We start from the raw sequence: 24,404 nt of genomic DNA on the forward strand, positions 1-24,404 counted from the left end.
AAGATAAATGGTCTCCTCTGATCTAAAGCATAGTGATTTTTTTCTAAATCACGTGAAAATTGGATGTTCTGCAATATCTTGTAAAGGTTTCCGGAGATGACCGGACAACTTGAACAGAGTTTTCCTTCTGTGTGTTACTAAAATTAGGAGGCAGCAGAAAGAATGAACTTCACGTTCTGATGAAGAGAAACTTCAGTAATTTCCTTGAAAGGAATTTAAAAATTTTTCATTGGAATTTGCTGCACAAAATTTTAATTGACATGCAAGGAGTGACTGGGCAGAAAAAGGCAGAGGCTTATGCAGTTTTGTGCTGCAGATAGCTTTAGATATCTTTAGTTTTGTGGTCTCAAACCTTTTATATTGTTGTCAAGTCCAGACTTATCTGTACTCTGAAGTCTGATATTGCTGTGTCACAAAAACAGTGCAAGTGGTCGTGAGTCTTAAGGTCATGATTCTTAAGCTTGGAAACCAAAGTAAAGGATATTGAAGTACCTAATGGCTTAAGAAGGAAAATGAAATACAGATTCAGCATTTGGCAGAGGGAGCAAGAGACTTCCATTTACCTGACCATGCTTTTGATCAAGAATGTGCTCTTCAAACCTGGTGTCTACTAGAGGAACTTTCTTTTGCCTTCCACCGTTCACCTTGAAAATGTAGCCTTCAAAGAAGGCTGTTAAGAAACCAAGTTTTAAAGAAGTTGTCAAAAAAGCACCTGTTTTCTGACACAGCCTATCTTAGAAAGTATGTTTTGTACTTTTGAAATGCCTTTAGAAAGGGAGTGTTCCTACTTGTTCATTAGTATTTTTCTAGGAAGACAAAGCTGGCTGAGCACAGTTACAGTATGCTGATGCTTTAAGAAGTCATGGAAAAAAAATTCAAAAATGAGAAATCAAATGTTAAAGATAATTGTAAAAAACAAAAAACCCCCCCAAAACGAATCAACCCCAAACCCAGCAAAAAATCCACCCCAAACTAAAATTTTGACATGTAAAGGTGACATGAGTATTTAAATTGTACTCTTTGCTTTAAAAGATTATGAAGATTTTTCATTAAGTGTCATTTTAATGATGATATTCTTTAAGAATAAAGGGCAGTACATTAAGATGCTTCTTGGCCTGTTAATGAAATTTAAAGTGGGTTGGATGACACATCCATACTGTAGTAACTTTAGTTTTTAACTTTCTGAGTACTCTCCCTAAATGTCTTTTATGGTTGTTAGTATTACTGTGATTTCAAGAGAACTCTAGAGTGACAAGCTACAAAGCAAGTGAGAAATAATGCCAGTCATAAATGGTAGTAGAGTAGTTAGGGCAGAGCTTTTTCTAGTCTGTCTCTGAGTATATGAATTTGACCACTGATGCATGCGTATGTTGCTTTGTCATGCAAAAACAACCATTCGGCACGGGTACGCGCGCAGATTAGCTGACTACAAGAAATGTGTTGTACTTTATTTAAATTCAGAATTGGATTGTTCTTGTAGGATACTTTATTCCTGTTCACATATCAGTTTACTTGTCTTCAAATTTGAAGTTTTCATGGTAAACGGGATAATGTGTTTGGAAGATGTGTTCACGCTTCATTTGAAATAAGGCATATGCTAAAACGCCAAACAGTTGTGCTGTATGCAAAGTATTATTGTTGCTGGTGCTATTCATTTGCTGTGATAAGGACAGGAAAAGTAAGTAGAAGCCTCAGAACAGAGTATTTAACATATAACTTCTTAAAAGTGAAACTAAATAATTCTAGTATTTTTTTCTGAAGCAGTTTTCAGTAGACTATAGTGATATAATAAAAATGAGCTTTTGTTAATACTGTCTGTCTTTTAGCTTTCTCTTCCTCAGATCAGGTTGAACAGGCTGCTAACCATGGACACAGATCTACTGGAGCAGCAAGATATTGACCTGAGCCCTGACCTTCAGGACCACATGCAACCTCAAGAGGAAGCAGCTCAGAAAGTCAAGCAGTACTATCGCTTTTGGATCCTGCCTAAGCTTTGGATTAGCATCAATTTTGATAGATTAACTCTTCTGGCTTTATTTGATAGGTGAGATCCTCATATGTTACTAGACTTCAGAAAGTAAACATTAAAAGATGGTAACTAAACTGTGAGTAATACAGATAAAGCTATCCTTAGACAATTGTACTTATCTACTGTACTCTGAAAGATGAAAGAATAATACAAAATGCAGTTTTTCTCAGATAACGAAGGCTACTCTCCCTTTTTTCTGGCAATGCAAAAAAAAAAATCCCTCATTTTGTATGAGTGGGGCGATATGGTCAAAAAAGATAGATTTGTTGCTAATTTTAAAGCTAGAAAGTAACTTTCTCAAAAAAAGAAAAAAATTGAAAGAGTCTAGAGCTTGGTATATGCTTAGATTGTTTCAGTGAATAGAGAGAATTTACCTGCTGTTTCAAAGCATTTTTTCCAAAGGGTCATCTAATACTGTAACCTCTTGTCCCTGCTGCATTTACTTAATGGAATAAAATGGTGACACACACCCCCCACACCATCCCCCCCCCCCCCAACAGCTTTTGGCATATATAGAGTATTTACATTTTGGTAATGAACTTCTTGCGATAAACAATATAGTAGTGATTTTGTCCAGGGAGAAAAACTATTAATGCTGTTTGTAATCACCACCTATATCATATGGAATTCTCTTTACTCCACTTGGCATATCTTAGCCAAATGAGAGTATTTTTGGTTTCTTCATTACACAATTACGAGTGACAGATTATATATAGTTAAGCCATCGTGCATATATTTTTCACAGGCTTGTAATCATCCCGTGTGGGCCTTGAATATAGATTTGTGTTACAGACTGTGCTTCTGGTTGAGCATTTGAATTATTTCTGAAGTTGTCTACTGAAGTTATCTTCTGCTGTTTGAAGGTCAATTCCATAAGATACTAATTGCTTTCAGATCTCATTGAAATCCCGTTAGCTCCTAGCTTTGCTAAAAGACAGTGTGCTAGTATAGCGTATGCAAGTTCAAATCTATTCTTAACTACTTTGCTACCAGCAGCATAACTCTTGTTAACTTCTGACCCTAACTTCCCGTGCAGCTTTTTCTAGACATAGTTAGCTTTTAATTTTATTTCTTTTTTTTTTTTTCTCCCTCCAATACAGGAATCGTGAGATCCTTGAAAACGTGTTAGCTGTCATCCTAGCTATTCTAGTTGCATTTTTGGGCTCTGTACTTCTTATAGAGGGCTTTTTCAAGGATATTTGGGTCTTCCAGTTCTGCCTGGTAATAGCCAGTTGTCAGTACTCACTGTTGAAGGTATTTTAATTTCTATCTTCACTTTCTATAAACAATAGAAATAACTTTGGTTAGGTGTTGCAAGTTAGTTAGAGCTTTAAGGAAAAATACTGCATGTTTATCACTTAAAAACAAATGAGTAAACGTCAGCTTCATGGAAAGTTTGATAGATGGTCATACAAGGTCACTTCACTCCAATGGTTCTGCGTGTGTTTGTTAAACAATGCTTTATTTGTTGTTCTCATGCACTTTTTGTGTTCCCAAAGAGGAGCTCATTCTTACTGGCTGAAAACAGCCTACAAACTGAACTTGAAGCTTTATTGGGTTTTTTGTTTGTTTTTTTAGTGGATACACCTCAATGCATTAATATTAAGCAATTATATGTAAGCATATCTTTAATTTGAACGTGTTTTGTGTTTTAAAAAGTAAAAGTTCTAAAAAAGAGGTTTGTTTTTTTTTAAGCTTTGGCTATAGACATACTGTTTGAGCAGATTTTATGGTTTAATACATTGTGCTATTTAAAGGCTGTAGAGTGGCTTGACAATTGTAAAATTAATTGTAGATATTATTTTAATAACTTTAATCAACAAAGCGTGCATGGGGGGGGGAAGTGCACTTATCCGTAGATTGGGTAACTTTCTTTTCATTTTGGTTTCAGAGCGTTCAGCCAGATTCTTCTTCCCCTCGACATGTAAGTCATGGGCATGTGTACTCTACTAACCCTGCAGATGTAGAACTGCCACAGAGAATTGATCTTTTGGCATTTCTCTTATGTGCCTTCTCATAAGCTGTAAGAAGCTTATGTTGTCTTAGTATGCCTGAAGGAAACTCATGCTGTTTTTTCCCCGCCCCAAACACTTTGCTTGTATTTACTAAATCCTTCCTGTTTTAACCGTAGTTTTTACTATAAAGCCATATCATAATAGGATTTTTGATGAATCTTTAGTACTCAAGCAATTATACTGAGAAGTATTCTTAATGTTGTAACTTGCTATGCTGGTATGAACTGGCAAAGCTTTGATATTCTATTCTGGTCTTGTAGATCATTCAGTTGTCCTGGTGTGTATGCAGCCTCATTTTTTCAGTCTATTAAGCTGAGTATGCAATGCTCTAGTGAGCATTAACATTTAGGCATGCAAATATTAATGTGCTAGTGTTGTGCAATATGTTTATTGTGCATCTGCTAGATTGCTGAGACAAAATATTTTTGTCCTAAATAAGATATGAAAAAGCATTATTCCTCTGCAGCAAGTAATTCATAATACTTTAGGTAATAAGTTGTATGTTTTAATGAACACACAAATACAGATTACTTTTTTTCCAGCAGGAACAGTATCTGAGTAATAAACTTTAATTGCTTTTTCTTCAAAATTACTATATTATCTCTCACTTATGAAGCCTAGTCAGAGTTTCTCTGGCATTTAGTATTGCAAGAAACATACTTTAAAACTTAGTGGAGAATAAGGGTAAACATAGCTTAGTCTAACTTAATCTAACTGTTGTGGCTTTGTTATATCAAAGCGACAAAAAAAAAGACATCACTGCAAGCCAACACATACAAGTCGGTATTGGGACCAGCACTGTTTAACATCTTTGTCAGTGATACGGACAGTGGGATCGAGTGCACCCTCAGCAAGTTTGCTGATGACTAAGCAGTGTAGTGTGGTCAGTACAGTGGAGAGGAGGGATGCCATCCAGGGGGACCTTGAGAGGTGGGCCTGTGCAAACTGCATAAAGTTCAACAAGGTCAAGTGCAAGGTCTTGCACATGGGTTGGGGCAATCCCAAGCCCAACTATAGGCTGGGCGGAGAATGGATTGAGAGCAGCCCTGAGGAGAAGGGCTTGGAGATGTTGATTGGTGAAAAGCTCAACATCAGCCAGCAATGCACGCGTGCAGCCCAGAAAGCCAACCATATGCTGGGCCGCATCAAAAGAGGTGTGACCAGCAGGTCGAGGGAGGTGATCCTGCCCCTCTACTCCACTCTTGTGAGACCTCACCTGGAGTACTGCATCCAGCTCTGGGGCCCCCAACATAAGAAGGACATAGTCCAGCAGAGGGTCATGAAGATGATCATAGGGCTGGAGCGCCTCTCCTCTGAAGACAAGCTGAGAGAGTTGGGGTTATTCAGCCTGGAGAAGAGAAGGCTCTGGGGAGACCTTACAGCAGTCTTCCAGTACCTAAAGAAGGCCTACAGGGAAGCTGGAGAGGGACTGTTTGCAGGGGCATGTAGTGACAGGACAAGGGGTAGGTTTAGATTAGATGTTAAGAAGAAATTCTTCTCTATGGGGGTGGTGAGTCTCTGGGGCAGGTTGTCCAGAGAAAGCTGTGGGTGCCCACTCCCTGGAAGTGTTCAGGCCAGGTTGGATGGGGCTTTGGGCATCCTAGTCTAGTGGAGGGTGTCCTTGCCCTTGGCAGGGAAGTTGGAACTAGATGATCTTTAAAGTGCCTTCCAACTCAAACCATTCTATGATTCTATGTGTTGAGGTGACAGCACATTAATTGATGAACAATGATTAACTTTGGTTCTGAAATTACCTGTACCAGAAGAGTAACAATTACTTTTTCTGCTAATAATGAAACAAATGTTCTTTTTCTTTTAAACAGGGTCATAATCGTATCATAGCCTATAGTAGGCCTGTATATTTCTGTTTATGTTGTGGTCTTATTTGGCTGTTGGATTATGGCAGCAGAAACATATCTACAACAAGATTCAGGTTGTATGGAATGGCTTTCACTAACCCATTGCTGCTGCTGTCAGCCAGAGACTTAGTTATAGGTGAGTGGTCCTTTCATGGATTTGAATTGCTTGATTCACCACAGTTGAAATTGTTTGTTTTGGTTTTTTTTTTTGTTTTCCACTCTGTATCTTGTAAATGACACAGTTGCATTATCATGGTCTAAATGCAGTTCACTTAGTTTCCTTTGGAAGGAGTAGTTTTAGCTTTGCTTAAGTGTATGTGAAAATTCCACCCTTCTGTAGCTCTGCTGTGACAAAGTGCAGAAAAGTCAACTAATATGGTGTTACAGGAAAATAAAAAAAAGGCTTTTTAATTATCTAGTATCTTAGTGCTCATCCCTGAACCTTCTGTTCTTTCTTAACTTGGACCTGGATATGCTCCCCTGTGTTTGGATCTAGCTGCTAAGTGGTTAAATAAATGTTTAGATTTGGATTCTTTCATGCTCTCTACAGGGGCTTGTGGCAAATGAGTAGGAGTTCTCTTAAATAAGGTTATTTGTGTTTAGCAATCAGATAGAACAGTAAGGACACAATTTTTTAAAAACATTATAGACAGATTAATCTTATTTAATGTGTCTCAGCACTGGCCTGTCAGCAATACCAAAATTATAATTTAGCGCTGTATGAGGTACTTCCATTGTATTCTGAGTAGCACAGTGCATTCATAATACTGCTGGCATTTCACACTACCCGCATCTTCTCTCCCCCCCCAAAAAAAAACCCCAACAACAAAACTCAAAACAACAAACCTTTCCTCTGTTTACTTACAAAATCTATCAAAATTTATTAAAAGTAGTAATAGCTATGTAATCTCAGGCAGAGCCCATAGAAATGAGAGAGAGAATGTAAACATTTGAAGACCATCTTATCATGGCAACTTTGTGCATATTCTTTAATGGAGCAAAGTTACGTGAGTGATCCTCTCTGGATCATGTCTTTGGAGGGGAAAGAAAACTTGTAAGAATTCATCTAAACTGAACATGCTTGCTCTTCTGTTGTCTTTCTTGCACAGATATTTTGGTACTACAGCAGTTGAATGTTATGACTGCATACCTCCAGTTCTTGGACAGTCTTCTGTCCAAGAAAAATTAAAACTTGGTCTTGGTTTTGATTCTCTTTTTTAATTTTATTTTTGACTTTTAATTGATTAGTTAGAATTATTGACTCGGGCATTTTGGAAATTAGTTTTATTACTTGATTTTTAGGAACATCCTGAATTGCATACCTCATGCTGTTTCCCCCTTTGACTTTCTGCTAGTAAATCTGTATTTAAATTTAAATGTCCAGAGTGAAAAGTTTTAATCCTCTTATTTATGAACAGAATGTCCAGGCATTTCCAAAGGTGCTTTTCTACAGATTCTATGGATCTATTAATGCACAGGCATACGTCATTCTGTATTGGTGATGGAAAAAGAAATTAAGACAGCAGATACTTTTTGACTCATTCAAGATATAAAACTAACTTAATTTCCCCTTGTTTATGCTCTGTCAATTTTAGTTTTTTCTTCCCTTTCCTGTCACCTTGAGCCATTGCCGTAATGTATACCCATATACCCATAAGGTAATACATAAACATATATGTAAGTGATGTGTTTTATTGTGGCCTACTTTTTAAAAGTACTTAAGAGTCTTCTCCAGTTTTAAATTAAAAGATATGCTGGCCTCTTCACCAGGCCACATCCATTTTGGGATCAGCTTTTAAAACTTCTTAGTTCAAGAGTTCTGAATGCGTTTTGATCCTTATGTTTTACTGTTCCTCTCAGGTCTCTTGCACCAGCTTATGTGGTTTGTATTTCTTAGTAGTTCTACCAATAAAAAAGCAGATTGACAGAACAACTCTTATTTCTTAACAAACAAAAATAACCCCCCAAAGCAAAAACCCCCAAACGAACAAAACCAAAACAAACCAAAAAAACCCATACCCAATCTAAAATAAAAACCTAACCTCTTCCCTCCCATGCACATCCTTGCCTTTGGAGTAACTCTCAGTGTTGCTGAAGCACTGTTTAAGAAAGCTTTGTGTGTATTGCAAAGCAAGCTGGCTGCTAGCAAACATACTTTGTTAGCACAAAATAAAAATCTCAGCTGCCTTTTTTCCCATTCCCAGGCATAGCTACTAGAACACCACAGATGCAGGGGCAAGGCAAACTTGGTGTTTAGATAACATATACCTGAGAACTGGTATAATCTTTTTATTTATTTACTTTGTGTCCACATATTGGACTTGATCAATTGGTCTGAATCTGATCCACATTTATAACAATTATTTTATGTTTTTCACCTAGGTGGTCCTCAATAGAGAGTAATTCTGTTATGGACTTGAAAAGCCATCAAAATGTTGGCTTTTTGCTGGACTACTCTATAAATTGTGTATTCCCACATGTATTTTGTAATTTTGTTTTCAACGGACCCAAGATAATTCAACTTGCAGGCCTTCGCGAAACAACTTTTTAAACTGTCAGTGAGAGAACACTTTGTTTGCCTCTTCAGTAGGCTTCCTTGAGTAATGATTTGAGATAAAGGTTTGACTTGAGAATTCTGAAAAATATTTTCTTTGGGTCCTGAGTAGCAGGTCCTTAGTCTTGTATTTCCTAATTTGTGTCAGTGAAAAGATGCAGAACTCAGTGTTCTTCCCAAGCCCTGTACCTACATGTTTTTAAACATTTAGTTATTTAGCTTTAACAAGGAGTAGGAAAAAAAACAAAAACAGATTCGCAGTACCTGTCTCACTGTAGATATTTCTAATGTGATGTCCTTTAGTATCCAACCATTCTATGTATATAAATTTAGAAACTTAAAATTGAGACTTGTGATTCTTAAAATTGGTTTCATCTTTTTGTCACTGAAGCTATAAGTCAATAAGGTTATAGAAAATCCTCCCTAAATTGTCAGATATTGTCTGCTAGGGTTATTTTCATGGTTTGATCCGTCTGTCCCTCAGAACCTAGAACTTATGCTGCTGCTTGTGAATTATATCTGAACTACTTTACAGTTGTACAAAAGATTGTTATTTCTGCATCTTTTATTCCTTAAGATGGAAAGTAAATGATATGTACAGGTTGGGACATACCATTCCTTGTGTTAAAATTATGTGGCATTCATTTATCTTTGCATTCTGAAGTCCTGTAATTTGTAGAGGTTTTAATGGTTCATACAGTTACCTGTTTTCATTTAAAAAAAAAAAAAAAAAGTAATTCAGAATCAGAACTGTCCAGAAGTGATATCGGAAAATGAGTAAAATTGTCAGGCATTATTAGTGGCAGAAAACCCAGAGGTGAAAAGCTTGGCCTCTCTAATGTCGGTGTGGCTGGTGTTAGTTTGCTCCTGTAACTCCAGACAGGCAGTTTCGTTTGGGTAAGCCTAGTTTGCAGTGAGTGAAAACTTACAAATCTTCTAATCTGTAAACACTCCTGGTTGATCTTTGCTAAATAAAAATGGAAAGCTTGAATTGGCCTGTGCCCATTTCTACAGTGGTTAAAACAGAAGTACAAGAAATCTTCTGACTATTGGTTGATGTAACCTCTATATTCAGTCAGTTCTGAGTCATTGAAGTAGAGATTTACGTAATAGATGTTTTCCTTAGAAATAATAGTATAAATAATTCAGTGATGTTGAGTGAAATGCTGTGTGTGATACCCTAGAACTTAAACTGAAGAGTACATTACTGTGCTGTTTTTCATACTCACCACTTTTTGAACTATTTTTTTCCTCCACAGTGTTTACACTATGTTTCCCTATAGTATTCTTCATTGGTCTCCTGCCTCAGGTGAATACATTTGTGATGTATCTCTGTGAACAGCTGGATATTCATGTCTTTGGTGGCAATGGTGAGTGGTTTTTATGTCAGTGGCAAAAGCATTAGATTGGAAGCAGCATCAGATTAGTAGGCTAGTAAAAAAATTTAGTGATTACACAATTTGTATTCCTACTCTCTAAACATAGATACTAACTGTATTTTTAAAAAAGGCTAAAGGTCTTCTGATTGAGTACTGAGAAATAGAATTACTGTCCTAGTAAGTCTGTCAAAAAGTATACTTTCTTCCTTGACTAGTTTGTTGCAGCTGTTAATCATTCCCATGGTAGTGCTGTTGAATAAATGAGGAGGTAAATAAAGCCACTAAATTGGCTTTAAAACAATTGGCTCTTTAAAACAAAAAATCACTTGTAGTGGAAAGTACAAGTAGGTGCTGAGGGTTGGATTTTTTTTTATCAGAGGGGTGTCGCATCTAGGAGGCTGATATCTTTCTTAAATGAGCTGAAGTATTTTGTATTCTAATTACATAACACTGTTCAACTTTTCTTTCTTTTCTATGATACTCAGCTACCACAAGCCTGCTTGCAGCACTTTACAGTTTTATCTGTAGTATTGTGGCAGTAGCATTGTTGTATGGACTGTGCTATGGTGCCCTGAAGGTGAGCAAAATTTTAGACACATACATCAGTGTTCTGGGGTTTGTTCTCTGCTTCCTTGTATCTTAAATACTTAAATATGCAGAAAGTGAATTAGAAACATTAATCAGATTTGGTAGGGTTTTATACTTGCTCAGCTGTGATGTCAATAAAGGACATGCAGTGCAGGAACAAAGCAGATTTTTTTTTTTTTCCCCCCCCTTTTAGAAGATGTATGATATGTGCCTGTACTAACAAACTATTTTTTTGGCCAAAACCGCGTGACACTTGCCTTCAGGTCCATTCTACATTGGTTCTTGGAGAGGGGTGGGGGCAGGGAGAATCACGTAAGTGGCTTGTTTCTGGCAGAGTCTTCATGTATTGGTTTGTTAACCTCTCAAAATGGCTCATGTGAATATTTTTTTCCAATGCCGCAAACCAGAAATAGCCTTTTCAAATTAATTTTTACTTGAAAAGTAAATAGTTTGGAGTGTCAAAGTGAAGATGTGCCTGTTAAAAAGGTAGAGGTAGCTGGCAAAGGGGGAGAACAATAAACCCACACCAACAGCTTTTCCTTGTTTGAAATGTTGTTCTGTTTGAAAACCGTGTGGTGTTGGTTTCAGGTGTGTGTCAATAATCAAATGCTCTTGGTTCATAATTAATTGTAGCATGTGTGCCTTCCAACTCAGAGTTGACTGGCTTTTTTCCACTCTGTCACAGAGTAAAAAGTTGCTAGAGGAAATATTCCCATGATGCTATTGCCCGCAGAACATCATTAGCTTTCTGTGAATTTGTACATTTGTCTCATTAGCCTTTTGTAAACAAATCTGTTCAAGATAAACAAGCTTTAGCAAAGAATCACTGTCTCATCTTTGCAGATCCAGTACAGATGATGAAAATAAAAATAAAAACACTGGTTTAATCTGTATTAACAATAGAAAAAAAAATCTGATTAAAACATATGTAACTTTCAAAATTAAGAAGTAACTAAATGCAACTCTAAGAACCTGTGGTCTCAAGGATTGCAGGAAAGTCTTGTCATGAGGGTTACGATAACTGATGACTGTTTAATGATTAAGACAGCGTGTATCCCTTAGGCCTACACTATCTTAGAGTTTCTGATCTGTTGTTAGACACAGGTAAATATTGAACAATATTTTTTGTACTAAAATTCCTGTTTCATTTTTCTGAAATTGTAGTTAATTTTTCCATTCTCTTAGTATGATATACATAATTCTTGTATGTCAGATAAGTGTTATATGCTTTGTCTCCTCTTTATTAACATTTCCTTTCTGTTCCCAGGATTCTTGGGATGGGCAGCATATTCCAGTTCTCTTCTCCATATTTTGTGGTTTGTTAGTGGCAATATCGTATCATCTCAGCAGACAAAGTAGTGACCCCTCTGTACTTTTGTAAGTGACTCAGTTTGTGTCCGTTCCCCAAGGAAGAAGCAAGTCACAAAGGAACATTATAAATAATATTAATATTAGTACTGTTTGAACTGGTAGTCACCAGCATTATAAAAAATAGTATGATATTGGCTAAATAGAGAGAAATTCTCAGATTTTGCACCTAGTTCCTCCTCTAACGACAATGTTTCTTTGTGACTTCTGGCAAATCACTTACATGCTAAAATCTGATTTAACTGCCTGCTGATGTTCTTCAAAATGCCAGTCAGGTGCCATCTTTCTGCTGATGCGTTTGTGCTAAACAGCCTGTACCTGTTCTATATTTAAAGAGGTGCTCAACGCAGTAGTTTAAGCTGAAGCCCACATGTGGATTTTTTTAAACTGTTTCTCTCACTTAATTTTGTTACTGTGTTTTTAATCTTGAATGTATGCTCAAATTGTTCAGATAATTTCATGTCAGATGCAAAACAATAAGGATTTCTTTTGGTGATGAGTGTTCCTGTCTAGCAGGGGCAAACATGTATTTGTGTTGCTATTCTGAGTTGGAGTATTGATCTGATGATGAGAGTATTTCTGATTCAGTTAATAATTATGTGTGTAAAACAAAATAGTTCCAGTAGGAGAAATCCCTCCCACAGAACAGCCAATAGAGGCTCAGTCACACACCTGGGTTAGGCAGAGCTTGAACTTGGATTTAAATTTAGCCATAATGTTGGATGAATGTGATAAACAGTAGTCTGGGGTAGATAGTGAGGGGCCTCTTCTGTGGACAGGGAGATTAATGATTTGTGAGTGTTCACACAGAAGGAAAATTCTTATTTATGGATTGACAACTAAACCTTGTCCTGTTACTCTTAGTTCAGGTGACTTTACTCAGTTGGTATGAGGTCCTTGTCCCTGGATACCTGTTCTTTTGGTCTTTCGAAGAGCTTTAGCCTGGATGCTTATGTTTGACCTGCAGGTTCATCTCTTTAGCCAGATTTGGCACACTTAAGCATTGCGATATGTAATTGCCTTTGAAGATCCAGGACTCATTCTGTTGTGAGCTTCCTGTCCATAAAACGAAGTAATATGTATTTCTGTATACATGAGGTATTGTAAGAAAAGTCATATTGAGGGGTTGTGAGACACATATGGCTAGCAGTGCTGCGTATGGCCTTCTGAAACCTTAGATGTAAGTTTTTTGGGTTTTAGTTACCAGCAAAGTTTGCTAAGAATTTAGTAGTTTAGTCAGCATGGCTAATTCATGAATTAATCAGGGTAGCATAGGGGTTTTTTTGTTACTGTTGAATTTTGAATTAAACAAAGGAATTCTTGGTTTTCTAATTGGTATTGACAAATAGACCACTTCTGAACTTTGCACCGTTACGTTTCTGCTCAGTTACTTATGAACTAATTTTTTTTGTTTCATGAGTACTAAGAATTCCACGTAAAATTCAGTATTTGTTCAGTTACTCCTGTTGGTACTGGAGAAACTGTTGTTTGAACAACATCTGGCTACTCATCTTTAATGGTGGTCATTGTGTGCAACCAGAGAATAAACTTCATAAAGTTGAGATCTCATCTTTGTAAATTTGCTCAGCCATGTGAAAGCACTAATATGCCAGGATTATTTCTTCTTGTAATCTACTTGTAATAGAACTTTTGACTTTGTTCTAAAACCACCTAGAACAATACATGCTTTTCAGTGGGTTCTTTTTTTTTGTGTCTTTCTTTAAGCTCTTTAGTGCAATCAAAATTTTTTCCTAATTCTGAAGATAAAAACCCTGAGGATCCTCTGTCTGAAGTAAAAGATCCTTTACCTGAAAAGCTTAGAAATTCTGTGGTAAGTAGGCTTTTAAATTATTTTTTTTAATTCAATCTAAGCACTTACTTTATGTTGGTTTGTATATAGCCTCAGTCTGGCTCTTAGCTCACAATACTTGTTAATTACTATTGTGTTAATTAGAATGGATATTAGAGCGTTTCCTTTAAATCTGCAGATGAACCAATGTACTATACTACGAGTATAATGCTTATATTGTAATTAAGTTATTTAAAAGGAGGCACGTGAGAGAATCTGAATTCCCTAGTGTGAATTCAGTGCAGTATTGTTAAGGATTTTCTTCTAGCTCATATTGATAATAATAAATGATACCTTCCCACTAATGCCTGCACAAAAGCAGGAGTTAGTGGTGGTAAAACTATACTAACTCAGTATTTCTAGTAATTGTGAACAAGAGCTTTGTGTGCACTGTTCCAGAAGCAGAAAATAAAATCGGTGGAAAGTGGTTTTGGGTGGGGGGGGAGGGGTGTTTTGGTTTTGTTTTTAAAAAGCAGATGTAACCTGTTCCATTTACTTTAGCACATACTATGAATTCTTAGTACAAATTCATTCTGCTCCACTGTGTGAAAAAGAATGTTTAAATATTACTACTTTGAAAAACATTTAGAATGTAAAAGACTTAAGAAGCTTAGTATGTTTAACTTGTACAAAAGAAGGCTGAACGTTCATTTAACCTTGTGTAGGGCTTGGCTGTAGGGGAATAACAGTACAGATGGGTTTCTCCTAGTACAGCAGGCACAAGTGTGACAAGGTGTAGCGTGTGGAAACTCAAGGAAATACTTTGAGCAGAGAAACTGCAGTTCTTTTAACACTTAACAGGAGAGGATGACCATAGGAGCCTCAAGCTCCTCTTTAGCTGTCAAACTGGTGCTAGTCGACAAGGGGGCAGGGAAGCTGAGGATTATGATACATTCTTTCTTTCAGTGTTTTTTAAATCAGGACTTACTGATTCTTTTTAAAAAAAGAGTTGTATCCCAAGAAGTTAAGACCTTGCAGCAATAAGTGCTGTGTGTAATTATTTGGTCGATTTAGGAGTAGTTAATCCTTTAATGATTTTCTGGGCTGAAAATATTAATACTGTATTTACAGAGTGGGAACGGGTCTAAACTTGGAGATGCAGACTTGTAGTGTCCCTGAGTATGTATTGCCCCCTTGTGACGGAGTCTGGCATTCCTAGTTTTGTTATTTTTTGCCCTTTTATCAACAGCTTGCCTTTTTTAGGGGTAATGGAAAGTTCAAACTCATTCTTCGGGGTCGTTCCAAAGCTATCCTTTACCCTTCTGCAAAGGAAAGGGAAAAAGGGTTAAAGAGCCTGGTTGTTCTACCTGTTTGTTAGCCCTGCCTAAGCAGCTGTCTTCAAAAGCTTAATTGCCCCGGAGTCTAAGCAATTCTTAGATCATAAATAGGAAATTTGGTTAGCCCTTCCAGCTCTTTCATCAGTGCTCTAGGGGGGTCCTTATACCCCCTCACAGTCCAGAATCAGAGAGAGAATATATTGGGTATATTAATTTCTCCTGCCCCACTTTGGGTATGCATCTGTCCACGTAACTCTTTTGAACTAATGCTTTTAGTCATAAGATTTATCTTGTGAAATTTCTGATAACTTCAATGGAAGTAATTAACACTGGCATAACTTGAAAATTTTTAATCAGTTTCAGTGTTACTGCTGATGAGGAGAACCAAAGCTAGCATTTTCTAAAATTATTTTGTTTTGACTCCCCAGAGTGAACGGTTGCAGTCTGACCTGATTGTGTGTATAGTCATTGGTGTACTCTATTTTGCAATTCACGTCAGTACAGTATTTACAGTTTTACAGGTAAGGTGTTCCATCATGTCTGCCATTTGTCTTTATATACAAATACTATAATGTGATATAATGCTTATTCTGGTAGTGCTTATTTTCCTGACTAGTTTTAGATGGTCTTCAAATATATAGTGTGACAAGTACATGACTGAAGATCTTCATGTTCCAGTTTTATGTGCTCAAGACCTCTTCTTCCCTTTCTCTTTCCTAGTTTCTTCTTACATTCTGGATTTTTATTTTAGTCTCTGACACAAAATGCCCTCTTTCGCTTCATCTGTCTCAGTTACATAGTGCCAGCATCGTTTTAGAGTAAGGAAAAATGAAAAAAAAATTAAAAGGTTTGATTCTTAAGGATGGAGGGGCTGAACCTTGACTCAACAATTGCATACTAGTGTGGCTGTAGACTTATAGTATAGGGAAGTACCCCTTTACTGGAATAGTTATTTACAGGACTTCAAAGAGCCTTTGAGTTTCAAGTTTTTTACTTGTCAGTCTAGCTAATATTATTGCTTTGGATACTTCTAATGTGTATATATGACTCCTACTTGATGATGATGACACAAGACCAGATCCTGTGCTTGAATTTGTTTGAGTAAAGGCATTTGCCTTAAGAGTTGCAGTTACTGTATTTCTTATTTTGGCATTCCTGTAATGGAACCATTGGTTAGCTTATCAACAGCCTTACGTCAGGCAAATGAAAGTTTCTTGCACATATTTTAGAAAGATTTTTACCCTTCTGTTGCTACCTACAGTTAAAAAAAGAAATTAATTTTAAAAAGCCTATGTTTTTAGGTAGCTTCAGATTTTCAGGTGAAGTGTCCTACTTACATAAAAGTAGTACATCTGCTTAAGGGAAATATCTCTTCTATTTTATGGCTGGACTTGAGCACTCCTCTTGACTGTTGCTTTCTCCCACATTTGAGAAACTTGGCTGTATGCTCTTTACCAGTTGCATAGTTCAGTCGGCTTAGGCTTCACAGAATTTCTGAATCGTTACTTTATAACAAGGTAATGCAATCCTTGTGACACATCCTATGTGACATATCTAAAAATTTAGAGAAAACTTTATAGAAAGTCTTACTGTGAAATCCAGTCTTCATACCATCTTAATATAGTAGTATTTTGTCTAGAGTTTGGTCTTGATAGGAGGCTTCTTATTCACCGTCTTCTCAAGAGAATATAAGATTAATGATTTGTTATTCCTTATGCTTATACCTTATTTTATCCAGCAGATGAAAATGTAAATTGGGTTCAGCCTTTAGAGGATATAGATAGAGCTTTATCATTTATAAAATGAAATGCAGATGGGTCAGAAGCAGTGTACTATGAAGGAAAATTGGTGTACTATTTTTACTTTAAAATACTTCTCAACTTAGTGAAAACTTGTTAGAAGTAGACTCGCAGGCATTTCTTGTTTGATCTTAAAGCTGGTAGTACAGCTTTTCATGAAGAAATATGTTCCAACTTATTACAGGAGCACCTGCCTAGATGACAGAAAAGGTGTTACATTGTTAGTGTATTATTTTGTTCATAAAATACAAACCTTAACTTCTTCAATTCTTCTTTTTAGCCTATTTTAAGTTATGTTCTGTATGCATTGGTGGGTACGGTAGGCTTTGTGACCCATTATGTTCTGCCTCAACTCCGAAAGCAACTTCCTTGGCATTGCTTTTCTCACCCGCTGCTGAAAACCAAGGAATACTATCAGTTTGAAGTCCGAAGTAAGTATCATTCATGACACTTTCGAACTTGCTGTAGTTGCTGACTAACTTGTGTTACCTATTGATACACTTAGTCTCTTTTCTTTATTTTTCTTACCACTGGAGTATTTAATGACATCTAAGCTAGAAATGTCTTAGTTTCTCATGGAATCAAAGCATGAGAAACTGACATGTTATATATTTCTTAACTGATGATGATGATATATTACATGTGCTAACATTATCTCAGAGCAGTTTCTTTGAAGCGCAGTCTTCAAAATCTTAAGTTGCGAAGTTTGTGCTAATGATTGCCTTAATTTTTTTATAAAGGTTGAGTGTGTTTCACTAGGTATTTCTGTAAGATAGTAAATTTTCCAGTGTTTTAGAGGACTAGGTGAATGTTGGAGATTTCATCTTGGCATGGATTTGATTCTTAATGGTATTGTTGACCTGTTTAACAACAGAAAGTAGTGCAAGTGGCCCTACTAATGGAAAAACATGCTAAGGGACCAGCCTTGCTAGTTGATCTGCATAGACACACACCGCTTGCACCTTGTGTTAAAGTCTACATTTCCGTGAAATCTTTCCCTGGAGGCTGCAGAAAATACGTAGTTAGTTATCCTGCGGATCAGATTTCCAGTATGGATAAATGTAGTCATAGATTGTGGGGTCTCCACTATTGGAACAGTTTTATTGTTAACAGCAGACTTAAGCCATTTTTGATAGAATTTTTTCAGAAACAACCGAAGCTATTTTGTTTTTTTCTCTTCAGTTAGTTTTCAAAGTAAGACCATAATGAAAAGAAAGAGAACATTCTGCTGCTTTCAGGAGCAGAGAATTGCCAGTATTGATTTGCAAACTTCCTACCTTTGCAGTAGCTACGCAGTGTGATCTTTTCACTGCTGTCTAAATTGTGGGCTTTTTTCAGTAATTGGGTATAAAGATGGATAAATATGAATAGTAATATGATGCCAAACTCTATTAGGAGGAGGAAGTGAAAAGTGCAATTTTATGCCTTAGACTTTTAATCTATGAAACTAAAGAAACTACAGTTTGTGCCTTTTTGCTGATACCTGACTTCAGTATTTCCATGTGTAGTAGTGTTTTTGGGAAAGATGAAATATCCAGTAATGTTAAATACAAGTTTGTAGCATCTTCCAGTTTGGTCCCTATGACTTAAAGCAAAGTTATGCCGTGTCACTAACTAGTTGTCCTTGTGGCTTCTGCTGTAGAAAAGGAACTTCAGTTTTTGCTGGGGCTCATCTAGGCGTGTGCAATTATTCACAGCAGTGAAGAGGGGTCAGCCTTTTTCTAGCATCTTTCAAGTATACCTTTAACCCTTTATGTATGCAGCAGTGTTTAATATTAACTTTTGACATAGGCTCTTCCAGCCTATATTTGCACTGCCTTGTAAAATAAATTTTCTCATTATCTTCATTTGCATTAATTTGAAATAATCCTGTTGTATGTTTTGCAATTATCGTACAAGTTTAAAAGAAGTTTTTAAGTCTCAAACATTTGTGTAGCAGGTTACGTATGCCCTTCTACATTGTAGGGTCGTAAACCAGAAATCCTGCGGTTTGATTGTGTTGGAAAACATCCTTTTGCATGAGATAAAAACATGTAATGTCAAACAGCTTCATCAGTATTGATGCTGAAATTATTGAGGAGGTGGCAACCCAGTTTGTTTCTTGCCATGTGCAATAAGCAAGTTGCTTGCAAGCTGTTATATTGGAATACATTTTGTATAGATGTGTAACAGTGCACAAACTCTACTGGGGCTACTTGACAGTAGCTTAGAAGGAGCTTCTCTTTATTTTGGTTAGATAAAACTATGAAAGTCCAATATGAGAATACAGCTAGTGTTTGGCTCCACAAATTACTTGGATCAAGAATCTTTATTCTGTTAGCTGAGTTTGATTTAACAGTACTATCTGACTTCTTTTTAATATATCTTGATAGATGCTGCACATGTTATGTGGTTTGAGAAACTTCACATTTGGCTCCTTTTCGTAGAGAAGAATGTTATCTATCCACTGATAGTCCTCAATGAGCTTAGTAGCAGCGCTAAGAATATTGCTAGTCCAAAGAAACTGGATACTGAGTAAGTAGAAAAGGCTATCAAGTAATCTGAGTATGTCTACTGTGGTGGGAATTAAATAGTGAGTTCTGGACTTAATGGGAAGACAGTTGCCTTAAATAATTGCCTTAAAATTAAGGCAAGGAATAAAGTTTTTCTTTATTTGAAAGCTCTTACAGAACCAAGTCACCTTGCTGAATTAAACTGAATGGAGTATTACACTGTTAAACCAGGAACCCACACAAAGCTAAATCATTCAATTCATAACATATATTATAAAGATTGCAGGCTGCAGACTTATCTAGTAGTGTGATATCAGAATTTCCTTGTTGATATTCAGAGTCTATAATACGATTATCCAGACTTCAAGATAGTGACAATACATTCCGGTATTTTGTCAGGTGTAAACTTGAGACTTGTGTAGTGTTCCCTGAGTTGGAAAGCCAGCTTGCAGCCCCTCTACAGCTTTCTGATTTCATCAAGGAATTCCCCAGGGCTTCCAGCCCTTAAGTATCATCTGTATCCAGATGGAACTGCACACTACCTCTTAAATTGAGCCTTAGTTACACTGCTCAAGGGATTATTTTCGAGTGTCTCAGCAAATGAAAGTTCAATAGTAGGTCAATAGTAGGCTTTGCATTTTTTTGTCTCTGAGAACAGTGACCAGGTGGCTTTTTTGGATTTGAAGTTCTATTGATTTAGAACAAAAGCGTTGTAGAGAGAATAAATGGGGGGGGGGGGGGGAGGAAGGAGGAGAAGGAACATGTATTGGGGGGGGAATGCTGATTTTTTGGATGTGGGGTTTTTTTGTTGTGTTTGAGGGGGGTTTGCATTGTGTGGTTTGTTTGGAGTTGTTTATTTGTGGGGGTTTTTATTTGTTTGGTGTTTTTTTAATCCCTGGGTCCAGTAAGTTCTTGCTTTGGGTTCATTACTCTTGTCACTACAAGTTTTTTGGGAGACACATTGCCATTATGTTACTTGAATGTTATTTTTATAACTCTATAATCTGTGATTTACTATCTCTGAAAAAAGAATATCATTAAGCTTATCATTAAGTTGCAGTTCCCCCAATATAAACTATATAGAGCGCAGTACAGTCGTGCAGGATATAATGATAATCCAGTGTTCTTTAACATCATCTTGCTAGTAGAGCACTAGCATTTTTGCATCTCAATATTCATAACCTAAATTAAAGACCAGGTTTCAGTTCAGAGCACAAGGATTATTTCACCTCTGAAAATAAATTTTTTTTTCTTTATTTTTATTTAGTGAGACTCTTACAAATAATGCTAATCCTTGAATAGTGATTGGCTTGAGAATACCCATAGAAAGACTTGGATAGTAACCTTAAAAAAAAAAAAAAATACAACTGAAGTTGTCTTTAAAAAAAAAAAACCCAATAAACCAAACCACTCCCCCACAAAATACCTCCAAAAGCAAACCCAAATCTAAACCTTGAGTTTGAAGAGGTTGGCATTGCATGAGAGCAACAATTTAGGTGGTCTTTAAACCCCTTTTGGACACCAGATAAGTAACTGTTTTTTGTGAATTTCTTACACAGGTTGGGTGCTTTAATGATCACAATAGCTGGCTTGAAGTTACTGCGTTCATCATTCAGTAGCCCAACGTGCCAGTATGTCACTGTAATTTTCACAGTGCTCTTCTTTACTTTTGATTACAAAAGTTTTACTGAGACCATGCTGCTAGATCTCTTCTTCATGTCCATACTCTTCAGCAAGGTAACTTCAACTCTCTATTTCTAGGTATTTCAGATCATCCAAAAGGGAAAAAAGATAGTCCTAACTGATAGATAATCTTCCAGATCATCAATCCTGTTGCTATTGTTAGCTGTCGTATAGCACATGGATTAGACTTCTTCCCAAAGCACTTATGTTTGCTTGAGAAAGCATATGTAACTTTCTAAACATGTCATGAGTTTCTGTAGAAGAATGAAGTGCATATTATGTTGCTTGCCTCATTATTACATCCGTTTTGTAAGTCTCAAGGCTTCTGGTAGACCAGTGAGAACTCTAGTGTGACCAGGAAATTCCTCGGGATATTTGTGTACTGCAAAGCATGTTGATTCTTGGACACATCACTAAATTTTTCTTCTCTTTTTTCTTTTTTTTTGTTTTTTTTCCTTTTCTGTAGCTTTGGGAACTCTTTTATAAATTGAGATTTGTATATACCTACATTGCTCCCTGGCAGATCACATGGGGATCTGCCTTCCACGCTTTTGCCCAGCCCTTTGCTGTGCCACGTATCCTTTGAAAATATAGACTTTTCCCTGAAGTCATGTATTTATAACTTCTGAATGCTCATTATAATGGACTCTGTGTTATGGGCTAAATCTACTGAACGAACAGGCTTGTCTAGTGAGTATTAATGAAAAACCGTGCACACTTTCTGCCTTGCCGCAATGCTGTGAATTATACAGTAGCAGATAGAGTAGGAATAGAATTCTGGCATGAAAGAAACATGGAGTGGGAGTTACTTCATTCTGAAAAGGACACAGTTTTTCTTCTGACAGTCATTCCCTTTTTCAAGAGTCACTAACTACAGTTTTAGTTCTTGAGTTTTGCATTTTAAGCTTCTGTAGACTGGTTTGAGTAGTGTGGAGTTAGTATTCTCTGGAATTTTGAGAGAGTGACCACCATGTCTAGTGCTGAATTTTTACCCGTTTCTGTTTTTAAAAACAAAAACAATCCCCTTCCTGTTGGAGATACTGTAAAGGTACTTGGCTGCATAAGAATTTTTAGAGATCTTGTTTGTTTGGTTTTCTTAATTGGTGGTGTTGTCTATTTTGAGTACTATCACTGAAGCTTGAAAAAAAAGTAGTTGCTTCGCTTTCCTTAATTCTGTTATCCTACAGATTCTGCAATGTTGTTTGTCCAAGCAGCTGTGTCAGCTTTCTTCTCTACTCCACTGAATCCTTTTCTGGGAAGTGCAATATTCATCACTTCATATGCCAGGCCTGTCAAGTTCTGGGAAAGAGACTACAAGTAAGTGAAATAAGACCTTTAAAGTTTGTGTCCTTTTGTTTTAGTGATGTAACTATGGCTAAATGTTTTGGTTGTGGTGGTGTTGAATTTTTTTCCTCCCAAGTGCTGCTATTTTTTCCCAGAGAAAATTAGGTTATAGCACTGAAAGTTTTCAATGAACTTGTTTCTGTAATACTGTAGCAGTTGTTTTTTATACTCATAACATTTGCTTTAGATTCCTATGTAATTTCTACTGGAGATTTTTTAAACATAAAAATTACAGTATTGTGAAGAGCAAATTTAACCAGACAGTGAATTTATGTACAAAAAAGTTTTGGGGGGCAGTTCATAACTGTATTTGACAAATAATGTGGGATCAGTAGTAAAAGATTCTTTATGTCAGATTATACCTCCATGTGTTTTATTTCTCCAAAGTCCACTGTTGTTCATGGATTATCAGACCAGTGAAATGTTAGATAAACAGCATAGGGCTAGATGAGCGGGTAGTTCTGGTATTTATGGAGAACTAATTTTTCGTTTCACTGCTTCTTTGGTGTTTTTTTCCTTCTAACACTAGAACAGTTTAAATACAATATTCCAAATCTTATGTTAAAAAGTTTTTAAGGTTGTTACTTCAGCCAAATAAAATAATAACCTTATGAAGACTGCCCTTTCAGTAAAGTCTGATGGAATGTCAGGTATGCTGATTTAATTGGTTTTAAGTGTATTTGTCACATCTAAAGCTTTATGATATCTATCTAAGAATATATATACTGAGATCTAAAGCTAAAGATTATTCTACGGCTACCTACTGTGGACAAACTTTATTAGGTATTGGATCATAATGCTATTATAGGCAGAAAATACTTTTACATATGAGAAGAGCAACAAATTTACCTATAAACTTTTTTAAAATAACTTTTAAAACCTATTTCAGTGGGAATACTTTTTAAACAATTTTTATTCTGTTAATTTCTTCCCTTAGATTTTCTTACAGTGATAAATTTTGTGCTGAGCATGCTTTATTTTATTATTTTTCAGCACAAAGCGTGTGGATCATTCAAATACAAGACTGGCTTCACAGCTTGATCGAAATCCAGGTAGCTTTTTCCTAGTCTGATTTCTTTTCTTCTGGTGTGGTGGTTTTTGGTTTATGGGGTTTTGGTTTTGGGGGTGTTTTTTGCTGGTGGCTTTGGAATTTTTTTGGGGTGGCGGTCGTTTGTGTGGGTTTTTTTTTTAATAGGGGTATATTTTTCAAGGAAATTACTTTGATCATGAATCCTATACAAATCCTCTAAGTTTGCTCTCAGATCTTTTCCAGCCCTGCCCAACTTTCCTGTTGTTCTGTCTACTGTTATTTTGTCCTCTATCATCTCTCTTGCTCTATTCTTTAGGCTCTCTTAAAAGTTTTTCTTGTTTTTCCCCCTCACCTTTATGTGTATTTGCTTTACTTCTTTTTTATAATCATAGTATGCATTAAGCTGTTCTGACTTTTATTCTTATGTAATTAAAAAAAGCCAAACATTATTTGAGGGTGTCTCAATGTTATGGTGATGAGACCAATACAACAGTCATTACTGGGATACTTCTGTGCTCATTTGCTTTTGCACTTTATTATCTGGAATAGATTGATGGTAGATGCATGAGTGGCACTGAAGGGATAATTTGGAAAATGGAGGAGTGACTAAGGAGGGAGAAAATTTGACCAAAAATACTAAATGTCACTTAGCATTCATTTGGAGTAGTTGCCCATTTAAAAAAAGGGGAAATGGGGTGTGGAGAACAACCTTGAAACAAGGTTGCTGTTAAGAAAACTGTAGGATTCAATGTGAAGTGATAATTGACATTCATGCTTGATGTTTTTCTGCAGATTCAGGTAATAACCCAAATCCAATCTTCCTGCAGGTTCAGATGATAACAACCTGAATTCAATCTTCTATGAACATTTAACCCGTTCCCTTCAGCACAGCCTATGTGGAGACTTGTTGTTGGGTCGATGGGGAAACTATAGTACCGGGGACTGCTTCATCCTAGCCTCTGACTACCTCAATGCACTAGTACACCTTATAGAGATAGGAAATGGCTTGGTCACCTTCCAGCTGAGGGGGCTTGAATTCAGAGGTGAGCATATTACACTTCCTTAACTGTCTGTACTAAAAAGTGGATTTCTGCTTTGGAAACTTTTAATTCTTTTTTTCAGTTCTATCCTGTAAATT

The 24,404-nt window shown here is 36.5% G+C and overlaps 1 protein-coding gene across 14 annotated transcripts in view; it reads left to right on the plus strand.

Annotated features, from left to right (window-relative positions):
* PCNX1 (pecanex 1) overlaps positions 1–24,404 on the plus strand; it is a 94,797-nt gene that overhangs the window by 49,022 nt on the left and 21,371 nt on the right. For all 14 annotated transcript variants that reach the window (XM_075754258.1, XM_075754252.1, XM_075754259.1 and 11 more), the window contains 16 exons: positions 1,827–2,044; positions 3,130–3,283; positions 3,921–3,953; positions 5,868–6,039; positions 9,717–9,827; positions 10,322–10,413; positions 11,692–11,801; positions 13,518–13,623; positions 15,347–15,439; positions 16,998–17,148; positions 19,090–19,231; positions 20,769–20,946; positions 21,359–21,467; positions 22,080–22,209; positions 23,230–23,288; positions 24,094–24,309. In XM_075754258.1, coding sequence (XP_075610373.1) covers positions 1,827–2,044; positions 3,130–3,283; positions 3,921–3,953; positions 5,868–6,039; positions 9,717–9,827; positions 10,322–10,413; positions 11,692–11,801; positions 13,518–13,623; positions 15,347–15,439; positions 16,998–17,148; positions 19,090–19,231; positions 20,769–20,946; positions 21,359–21,467; positions 22,080–22,209; positions 23,230–23,288; positions 24,094–24,309 — 2,074 coding nt within the window. The remainder of the gene's footprint in view (positions 1–1,826; positions 2,045–3,129; positions 3,284–3,920; positions 3,954–5,867; positions 6,040–9,716; positions 9,828–10,321; positions 10,414–11,691; positions 11,802–13,517; positions 13,624–15,346; positions 15,440–16,997; positions 17,149–19,089; positions 19,232–20,768; positions 20,947–21,358; positions 21,468–22,079; positions 22,210–23,229; positions 23,289–24,093; positions 24,310–24,404) is intronic.

This window comes from Balearica regulorum, chromosome 5 (genome assembly GCF_011004875.1).
Source record: "Balearica regulorum gibbericeps isolate bBalReg1 chromosome 5, bBalReg1.pri, whole genome shotgun sequence".
Lineage (NCBI taxonomy): Eukaryota > Metazoa > Chordata > Aves > Gruiformes > Gruidae > Balearica > Balearica regulorum.